The 10,951-nt window shown below is 31.2% G+C and overlaps 2 protein-coding genes across 3 annotated transcripts; both read right to left on the bottom strand.

Annotated features, from left to right (window-relative positions):
- Positions 1–927: 927 nt before the first annotated feature.
- LOC130646260 (uncharacterized) lies at positions 928–3,464 on the bottom strand. 2 transcript variants are annotated; one of them, XM_057452434.1, is made up of 4 exons: positions 2,909–3,459; positions 2,750–2,825; positions 2,393–2,481; positions 928–1,980 (listed from the first exon to the last, which is right to left on the bottom strand). In XM_057452434.1, exons 1-4 carry the CDS (start codon positions 2,942–2,944, stop codon positions 1,615–1,617), a joined length of 567 nt encoding a protein of 188 aa, XP_057308417.1. In that variant the 5' UTR covers positions 2,945–3,459; the 3' UTR covers positions 928–1,614. The 2 variants fall into 2 exon arrangements, with proteins under 2 accessions (XP_057308417.1, XP_057308418.1); XM_057452435.1 differs by lacking the exon at positions 2,750–2,825 and having other exon boundaries at positions 2,909–3,464.
- Positions 3,465–4,454: 990 nt separating this feature from the next.
- Positions 4,455–9,987, bottom strand: LOC130644321 (AFG1-like ATPase). Its single transcript, XM_057449874.1, has 12 exons — positions 9,808–9,987; positions 8,718–8,948; positions 8,065–8,166; positions 7,857–7,990; positions 7,158–7,257; positions 6,673–6,731; positions 6,541–6,592; positions 5,927–6,028; positions 5,677–5,786; positions 5,171–5,311; positions 4,840–4,956; positions 4,455–4,657 (listed from the first exon to the last, which is right to left on the bottom strand). The coding sequence occupies exons 1-12, from the start codon at positions 9,923–9,925 to the stop codon at positions 4,541–4,543; spliced, it is 1,383 nt and encodes a 460-aa protein (XP_057305857.1). The 5' UTR covers positions 9,926–9,987; the 3' UTR covers positions 4,455–4,540.
- Positions 9,988–10,951: the final 964 nt, after the last annotated feature.

The raw sequence follows: 10,951 nt of genomic DNA, 5'->3' as shown, positions 1-10,951 counted from the left end.
CAGGTTATCAACAAACTGCGCGCAACAATGGCCATAAATTAACTACGAATCATGAATGCGGTAACTAAACCTCCCAGATTTCAGAATTTCGATGTCTTTCCCGAAATCATTTTCCCGCCAAATGTAGAAAACAGGTCATTCGTAAAGTTTAATTACCGTGAAATTTTATTTCATATTGCTACCCGAAAAATTTAAACCCGCTAAAATTAAATATATCCCTAGTCAACAGCAAAATTAGATACGAGTTAAATTAAGCTCCCGCAAAATTAAGTAGTATTCTATCCTGCAAGTTTTCAGTAAGAAACATAAACAGTACTATGAAATTTGTCGAAAAGAAAACCACTACTGGTCATTTTTTTCTTTTAAGGAATAAACCAAAGATATAATAGAAAGCCTTTTTCTTCTTTTTGTTTTTTTTATAAACAATTCAAATTCCAAATGAGGGTTAAGGATGCTTATGAAAAATATTTTTTCAGGTTTAAAATATGCTTAGGTTATGCTTAGTAGCAAAAAGATTTATTGGAATATGCTTATGAAAAACATACGATCGGGCTAAAAATATGCTTATTTAAAAAAAAAATATTGCATTTAAATTTTAAGATATCAGTAATTACAACTTAAATCTCACTACATACAGGTTAATTGAGACATAAAGAAGAAAATGAAAAACTGCTCACGAAACAAAAACAAACTTCACAACATTTTATTAGGCTTCACATGATGCTTATGTGAAGCCTAACTTAAGCCTATGTATACTTATAGACATTTATTTTTATAATGTATGAATATACTTGATTTTAGTTTCTTATCTCATTTTTTGAACAATGTTTTTTATTAACAATTTATACAAATGCGTTTATTTCCAGATGCCACCTCTATTTTCTGCTTTTCTTAGTCTGTTTCTACCTCAAGAAACTATGAAGAAGCTCGAATTCTAAAGTATTGTTCTTGTTTAAATATCTATTTCTTAGTACATATCTATATTAAAATACCCGCACACGTCTGTGTGTCACGCAAAATGGTAGCTTAGCTGCGCAAGTAGCGAGACGCACGCAATGGGGTATAAAAAGGACGGGCTAACCCGTGGATTTTTCCACGGGCTAACGACTAGTATATATAAAACATATATCAATTATATTATTGATTACATATACTACAACACATTTTAGCTATCTTTTTTTAATTTTGGATCTAACCATGTTTTCTTCAATGTCTGCATTTAACGTCTCTTTCCATGTATACCACTTTCATCGTGTTCTCGTGTTCCAAAAACTCCAAATTACGTGTGTTTGATGTATGTGAGAGAAAGCTTGTGAACAAAGTGACAGTTCAGCAGTACATCTAAAAAGACACATTCTTCTTTCTAACGATAGTCGTATTCTGTGCGTTACGCAGACTTTTTCATTGTGCTGACGCGAGAACCTGTGAATATTTTCACAGGTTATTGACTAGTTTGAAAGTATTTGTTTTGGACATTTAAATTACATATGTATCAACAAATAGAGAACTCTCTTTGAATCTTAAGTAAACACTTAAATTCTAGCTGCGAAAAATTAACTAGAGTGTACGATTTGTCGTAGCTTGCCATCACGCTTGTTAAGTCCGACTTTGCAATCACAAACACTCAAATTTGTCTCTGTTGCTTGACCTAAACAGCTTGCGTTTAGAACGACTTCGAAGTTGGCGCGCGCACTCCATTTTACGTCCATTGATGTCACGCCATGTTATCGACTCGTTGTTTATGATTTCGGAAAATCGATTTTGCGATAGCAGTTTTTTATTTATTTTTAGTAAAGCCAGCGAAAGTCTTTCTTGATATTGTGGCGATGTTATTAGAGTAAAAAGTTTTCTTTTCATTTCTTCAAGTAACAGCATCCCTTCTCGTTTTTTATTAACAGTTCGAGTGGTGTCTGATTTCTTGCTTGTAACCTTTTTCGCATGTTGTATCTCTTTGTACTTAGAGAGGTAAAATTTTCGCATCTGAAAGAAATAAGGCAGTACATTTAAGTTTCAATTCTCGGGGTAACAATTCTCATGGTTACCTCCTGTCATCTCTGAAAAGAAATACTTCAGATCTCCACCATAAGAAAAGCATCATAAATACTCGAATTTGATTGGCTTCATGATATTACTTCGGTGAGATTTAAGCCTTATTGGCTGTAAAGTAACCTTTCTTCTCTTAAAACGCGTCGAACACATTACGCCGGAGAGAAAAAAACTTTGCTTAGTGTACCGTTAACAGTCTATGATATAAACTTCTCGTAACTTTTTAATTCTGATATTGGTGAAGGTTGATATCCACTGAAGAATTCTTGGTCCACTGGACCGCTACAGCTATTACCAATCATGAAGAAATGGTCAAGTGGACATCAGTATACAATAATACACCTACCTCAGATTTCGACTGAGTTCCAGGCGTTCTAATTTTTGACGTCAGTTTTCGCACGCCATCGTTTGCATGTCTCCTTAATTTCCAATATACTATAAAGAAGAAGTTCTGAAAAATGGTGGGCTTCTACAACAAAGAAATAAAAGAACTTTTTACAAGAAATGGCTTGTTAACACATAAAAATTCATGTCATTGGATCAACAACAACAAAAACAACAACAACAACAACAACCATAACAACAAACACCTTTATTGTCTTATATCGGCAGCTTGTATAGTTGGTTTAATATCCTTTAACGTAACGTTTTAACATGCTTAATGTATCTGTCCAAGTATATTTCTCACAAAGAAGTGACTTACATGACGATACATCTGGCACGATCAAATTCTCAGCTAACACGTGACCACAAGAACAAGATCTTACTCTGAAAGCCACCTAAAATATTTAACCTTTTGTTTATGGAACGCTGCGAAACATAAAAAACATTTTTTTATGGAGATTTACTATTTTTCATGTACCTTGCTTCCACAGGCTATGCATAACATTTGAACCATGACAGTATACTCGCAGCTAAAGTTTTTGTTTAGATTTGTGCTTCTCTAATTACTCAGCACACATATAAAGCGGAACACCTTTCCACAGTGAACTAAATTTTATCAAACAACGATTGATTTTCTATCCTAATAATTATTCATTATGAATATTCTATAAAACAGAAAAAACAACACTACAGAAATTTTATTTGTGGTTCAACGAATCAGTTTATCACTATAGCAACAACATTAATCTTTTATACCGAGTTGGCACGAAAATTTTTATTTTAGAATTTTAGGGTGTGAGTGCTAATAACAATCATTGTATTTCTCAGTTCTATTTAAGTAGTTTGGGTCTCAACTCGAAGCATAGACTTGCAAATTATAAAGAATAGCAAATAATAATACAAATGTTGTAGATGAAAGCAATTCAACATTATGTTCGGTAATTTAACATCCTTTCTGTAAAATGCACGGAAATATCTTTTTAAAATGGCAAACCTTTGTGGCTGAAAATTTTTTTAGAAGTATGGGGCTTAGCTATTGTCGCCCAATGCAAGGCTTTCTAATTCGAACGAGAGCTGCGTTACTGTTGCAATATCCGAAAAAGCCAAAGCTTGAAATGTTTTAAATTTTTATTTTAATAGTACAAAAATAAACAAACAAACAAATATTGTACCACGTTATTTCTTTGCTGCTAGAATCTGGAAATTTCAGATTTTAACAATTTTTGGGCAAGCATTACCATTTTTTTTATTTTTGAGATTTCAAGGATAAGCTGTTCCACAAACGAGAATAAATTAGAAAAGGTATATATTGACAAGTACACTTTTGATCAGTCGCAGTAGATAGATTTACAAAAAATATTTATGTTTAACGATGAAACTTGTGGAATATGAAAATACCAAGATAGTTCTTGTTAGCTCTTCATCTATTCAAAAATGACAGTAAATGTTTTTGAAATAAAGCTCAGAGAATGCAGGGTATCCACGGATTTAAAATTTCGTTGTTATAGATTTTATAATAATTTTAGGTTTTAAGGTCAAATTTTAGGCCAAAATACTAAAAAAAAACAGTTCACACAATTTTTTTTATAAAAAAAAACAGAACAACTTGTAAACAACAGAAATCCAAAAAGTTGCTTATAAAAAAACGCTTATTCTAAATTTAGCTAAATTTTTTAGGACATGAATAGTTACAAATAACCAAGTCGTTTCTTATTTTAACGTCAAAGAGGTCGTGTATTCCCTTTTGCAGTAGTATAAAAATATAATTCACCAGTCCTGTTGAAAGATAAACATATGCTTAATTTGTTTTTACATAAAACATAATAAATATAATCATATAATTATAATATAAATATAATATAATTAATTTATATATATCTATAAATAATTTCATGATTTAGCATTTAAAAAACAAATTCCAGACAAGCATTAAGCATTTGCAAGCGTTTTATCTAAACAACGAACAAACATTACTCTGTGGCCTCTTCACGCAATTGATATATACTTTAAAAAATAAACAATGCTTTCAATTTTGTCGTGTTAGGCGACTATTTATTTTAATATAAAAATGATTACATAAAATTTAAAAATCTGATTTTTTTAAAAAGAATTATTCGCGATTCCAATATTGTTCCGTCTGCATCTCTGACAACCGTGATATTGTCCTGTCAACAGCGAATATTTCTTCTTCTGCAGTAAATATACTTGCACTTGCGTTTTTGTCAGTCTAAAGTAAAAACAAAAAACGCATAACGGACATCCAACATCAAACAATGTTATTTCATTTTTACATTCACACATTCTGCGAAAAAACGAACCTGACCGAATCGACGGAAATCAACGACATAATATTTTTTTGTTTTCACGACTGAATATACATCTAAGGCAGATAAATTTGTTTCAACATACCGAATTTATTCCAAGATCATCCATCAACATTCGCTGTGCTTCAACATCAATGTGTGACTCTTCCTGCATTTCAAACAATGTATTGAGTGGCTTCTCAGCGGAACAAAAAAGACGAATCTAGAATTGAAAATCCTTCCTTTAAAAAAAACGCAAAATTATTTACGTAATAAGCGGTTGTGAGTATCAAATAACTTTTTTAACTATCCACCATCCTCTAACTCTCTCCCCCTCCCCTTCCTCCACCCATTTAATTAACATAAAGCTAAAATTGCTAAATTTTACTACACGCCAGGCCGTTCTTGAATACACCACGAAAGTGCAAACTTTATACCTTGTTATCGTAAAAATTATCTATCATGATGATAAACCGTCTCAGTTCCACTTTTTTTCTCGGTGTCAAGATAGGAATGTTTTCCACCAACACAGTATCGTATTCTTTTGAAATAGCGATGTAGTCAACTGCACCTAAGGGCTAAAAAAGGTTTGACGTTATACCAATTGGTTTCTGTGAAACAAATCAGATTTACAAACTTAGTTTGAACAGTAGTTTCTTCGCATACAAATACTCAGTCGTGTAGTAGTAACTGAACAATTCCTGCAACATTGCTACCATATGGAAACATTTCTATATAATCGCCTTTAATTTTAATTCAGAGCCTTGTATTTTTTTTTCTTTCTTAAAACAGTATCAAGACGATCATGTAAAGAACATACAAAAAGTTTATCAGCGTAGAGAAAGTTCTGAAAGGGGTTGCTAAAGGGGTCCACCTGGAAGAGAGATGTCAGACATTTCTGTAGCAACAAATACACGTTTTAATTGAGAATGTAAATGTCTACCTGCATACATAGTTCTTCGAAGGTGAAATAAGCAACCTTTCCACATGACTTTTGTACAAGTAAATTTCGTCCAAACACAGACAGATTTTTCGATTCCAAGTTAAATCCACCTATTATTGGATAAAACATGCAAGGGTAAAGACTAAAGTTTTACGCTGATAATGATAAAATAAGACATAAAATGTTGTCACACGAAAAAAAGGTCGAGAATTTGAATGATGTGCAACCTGCGTAAACTAACAGGTGATACCTTTTCGCTCGTTCTCACACAGCTTCGCAAACGTACGTTGAAGCAACAAAACAGCATCGCCGTCTGTTTCACTAAAGTAACATCCTGCCAAAGATGAAAAATCTAAAAGACAACAAAGAAATATAAATACTAGAAAAAATTGAATATATTTCATATATATTTCCTGCCAGCCTGACATTTGGTATAATATTATGAGTAGGTGTCTCATTAAGCTTTTAAATGCTATGCATTAAAATCACAAAACTATTTAAAAAATATGTGGCTAGGTAACTAGGTATTTTTCCTTTTTAAAATAACAAATTACAGGTGGGTAAAGAAAAGCTGCAATAACGTGTGTCATACTTGGGTGTATAACCTGGAAATGTATGGGTCAATTTTAGGGTTGATTATGGTTTAGAAGTCAGAGTACAACAGTTTAAATAAAAGATGGACAGATTTTTATTACAGTATGATAACGTAACGCCTCGCTACTTAGCTACCATTTTTGGCTCATAGAATAGCATATAGTTATAAAGTTATAAAGCAGATGATTTATTTGTGATATATTAAATTTGGTTGACTAAAAAAATGATGACAAGAAAGAAAAAAAAACTCTTAAAATTATAAAATCATACCAAGTCTTCTGTAATCCACTTTAGATTTCAAATGTATAACATTGCAGTATTTCTGAAAATAAAATATACAAGATTAGAAGAAAAATAATATTATCGTTAACTATAAAAACATTGTAAAATTAAATTGCGTACCTTTAGTATCGGAATAAACGGAACAAAGTTAGCTCGTTGTAAACCGTTTTTGTACAAATCTAGGTAAACAAGGGGAAGAAATCAGATGTCTTAAACTGATATGTATTTTATCAGTTCTTTTATATATATATTAAGGGCCATTGTGTAAATCAGACAATACTTCATAAGAGAAAAGTGTACAATAGTGAGCACTTTACCAAATGCTGTTCAAATTCCTACACGAGACCAAAACCAAAATTTGGCCTTAAAAATGGAAGAAATTTGTCAATTTTCAGCAAAAAAATGTGGTGTCGAACCATAAAACTAATATTCAAACAGATATAAAATCTAACTGCTAATCAAAATCAAACAAAATTTAGAGAAAATTCCTAAAAAGATCTGGTACATCTAGTAAAAAGATCTAGTACATCTAGTAATTTTGGACACCTCATTCTTAGTGCCTGACTGTTATAGAAAATGGCTCTTAACAGCCAGCATGTTCTCACCTTCTGGATGTCGATTTGAAGTAGCAACAATAACAACACCTTCTTTAAACAAGTTGGTAAACAAGCCTTTTAATATCATAGCATCAGCAACATCTGTTACCTAAAAATTTATTTCACACTACTAAACTATGTACAAACCCAGGACTGCTCAAATATAATGTAAATCTTAAAGAAGTTTGATTATCCTAATAAACAAGACATTTTTTTTGGTCAAACAATAATTTGTTTTTTAAAATAAACTTAGATGGTTCATGTTTGGTAACGATTTACAGTCTAAACTTTTCTCTTTCCAAAACATAAGCATATTTTTATATTAACCTGGTCTTTAGGAGTTCTGGCAGTCAGATTATTGAACGGTGTTGGCCCAATTTATAACCCTATGGGCTAATACATTTTGTCAAGTTTGAGAAATTTGAACATATAGGAAGCTTGATTTTTGATAAAAATATATACAGCATCCCTCTTATTATTATCTTCTATTTAATAATAGTGTTGTTTGTCTGTTTGTGCGTTAAAATGGTACCGCAAGTAGCGAGACACACAAAATGCAGTAAATAAAGGACCGGTGACCTCATGGATTTACCCACGGGCAACTGAGTAGTATGTTTAATATTCTAGAAACTAAACATTAATGAAAGTATTAAAGTTTTAACTACAAACAACCACAAAACTTTACACAAAACGTAAAAATGCACATACTTGAAATTCATCAAAACAAAGCAGATTTGTTTCTTGCTTTATTGCAGCTGCCACAGGAAGAAATGGATCCAAGGGTTTCGCAGATTTGTCAGAATGATCGACTGGTGCAGAATTCAGTTTAAACTTGTGTATTCCTGGAATGAAAAAACATGCGCAATGGAAATCGAAGAGCTTAAAATACATTGTTGAGTTTAAAAAAATAACTTACGCTTGTGTATATCTAACATAAACTCGTTAAAATGAATTCTTTTTTTATTTGTTATATCAATGCTTTCATAGAATAGATCCATTAACATGGTCTTTCCACAACCTTAAAAAAGCAAACAAAACAAAATAATAGCTTCAAATTATGTTATATTGCAGGAATTAGCATGTTTTGTCAACAAACTTTAGTAGGTGGCTTGAGTATTTCGCTAATCTTACAATATTTATGATGCTCAAACTGCTGTATAAGGAATATGTTTTTAATACAATGATTAATAAGAATACAGGGTAGTATGCTAAAAAAGTATTCAATTTGTTTTAATTAAAAAAAAAGGATGTCAAGATCAATGCTTACTTAGTCCTTGCTCCAGGATGTTAATATGTGTAAATTATAGGTTGAATTTTAGGTAGCATTATAGCTCCATATTTACTGCATGCTGACTTGAGTTTTATTTGAAAGTACTTTTGTAATGCATTTGTGAATAATAAGCAAGAGCTGACATCAGACCAATTTTTGACATCTGACAAGTTTTAGAAAGCATAATAAATATATAACCTCAAGTTTTCATGAAAAAACAATTAAAAAAATAATGGTCTGAATTAATCCTTAATGAAAGCTTCTTTGTAATATTTCTATAGAATAAATATTATACCTACCTACTGATCCGTAAATATAAGCACCTTTTAGTGGTTCAACTGACTTGGTGCTAAAAAGCCCAAATATTGATCTTTTACTTGCATTGTTACTTTTTAGATTGGCATATAACTCATTTAAAGTGAGAGTCACTTGTTCTTGATTCACATCCTTTTTTAAAATTCCTTTTTTAACAAAGTATTTGTACGTCTCTAATGGCCCATCTTTTATTTTTTTTGTACCATCTTGATTATCTGAAATAAGTTACATAGTATAAGTGATAAATCATAGGTGTGTGAAATAAGAATTTTTTTCATGCACACAAAATTAGAAATGAAAGAAATGATAAGAAACTCTAAAAACATGATTTCTTTTACTTATTTGCTTACATCCAGTTGCAAAATAAATTTTTATCACTAAAAACATTTCCATTTACAGCTATTCTTTACCAACATACTGTTACAAAACATGTATATATAACTTGAAGAATTTTTTTGCTGCAAAATTTGAGATTAGTTGTGTCAATAATTATAAGTAAAAAAAATGTGATAGCATGTTCATCATGCTCCTGCTTGGCTGCCTCTATAAAATTTAACCCTTTATTTACAATATTGTTGCTCTGTCCCTTAACTGACCTATAGCTGCTTAAAAAATTAATTTTTATTTGGTAATTGACAAAATTAATTTAGAATAATCTTTAGGGCAACTTTCATACTAGTAATTGACTTTTTTATCATCACTTACAATTATAACTTGCCCTTATTCTAAAGAAATGTGAAGACTTTATCTGCACAAAAATTCAAGGCTTTATATAATTATAAAATTTAGAACAGTGTATGAAAATGTGTGGTAAACAGAAGTGGAATGATAATTAACAGAATTAAGGGCATATTCTTGTTAAAACCCTTAAAAGAATTCAGTTCAAAATTTTCAGATTATCAAATTGTTTTATTTTTTGTTTTTTTCCCAATCAATTAAAAATGTGAACAAATTTTTTATAAAATACAGAATATAGTCCTTTGGGATGTTTTACAGCACTTTCAAAAATAGACATTCCCAGCTGCAGGCAGACAAATACACAGCACCATACTAGTATAATTACTACTGACTTACCATTTGCATAAATTAAATTGGAAACTGACAAATATCTCCGATGAGATTTAAAGAAGTTTCTCAAACTGTAGAAAAACTTATTGTTGAGATGGTCAACATATGTTCGGATCAATATCATGCTACAAGATTGGCATTATTTTTTTACTTACACCCTAAAAAAATAATTCTTTATATATCTAACAAGAAAAAACATGGTATAAGCTGTATAGGAAGGGTTTTAATTAAAAATATAAAGTCAGTTCGCAAAAAATTGCTGACTGTGGAGAAACCTCTTTGCATCTGTGATCGGGAGCACCATAGGCAACTCGCTATTGGTGCCTTGCTAAATTTTATTGCAACCAACCATAAGGTGATACAAATGATTGATGAAAAAATAGTAATTGCAATTTTAATATTTTTTGTGTATATATAATCTAGAATGATGTAAAAGGACACCAGTTTGATTTGCAAATTGTGTCTGAACCATAGATATAAATAGTTATTTTAGAACTTTATCAACATATATATATTTTCTTATTTTTTGGGTATTTTTTTTTCCTAAGTAAGCTGCTGGAGTAATGATTAAAAAAGCAACTTTAATCAACAATTTTGAGCATTAATATGGGTTTTCAAATAAAACGTGCACTTTTTACTAAAATGAACTATATAAATCGTACCCCTAACCATATAAATTTTCATGAAAAAACTAACTATGATGCATAACCATTCTTTGCCCCCATAAATTTGAGTTGTTTGAGCTAAAACATACAGAAACTGACTACAAAGCATTTGATTGCACAGATAAAATAATTATTTTCGTAATTAGTATAGTACTTAGAGTTTTTAATATATGAAATCAGTCCCGATATTTACTTGTGTGTGCATCTAAGTGATGCCTGATGCGCGCGCACATTCAGAGGTAAAAATTTAAACACACCAAGTGGACACGACCTCCATTCTTGTGCACGCATATTTTTGGGATAGCATTATGTAATGTTATTTATGCATGCACAGGAAAAACACGGCATTATGATTAAGTGTATTCTTTTTTCTAACTGTTGGCCTTGTGGTTTCTTTTGAAGGCTTACTTAAGGATCCGTTGACAAATAGTTCTCGTCTCTGTTAACGGCAAATTTGCCACTAGACTTGGACCCCCTCCTCCCTG

The sequence above is a fragment of the Hydractinia symbiolongicarpus genome, chromosome 5, assembly GCF_029227915.1.
Source record: "Hydractinia symbiolongicarpus strain clone_291-10 chromosome 5, HSymV2.1, whole genome shotgun sequence".
NCBI classification, from domain to species: domain Eukaryota; kingdom Metazoa; phylum Cnidaria; class Hydrozoa; order Anthoathecata; family Hydractiniidae; genus Hydractinia; species Hydractinia symbiolongicarpus.
The sequence above is the reverse complement of the archived record's forward strand: the minus strand, read 5'-3'. Positions and strand labels throughout refer to the sequence as shown.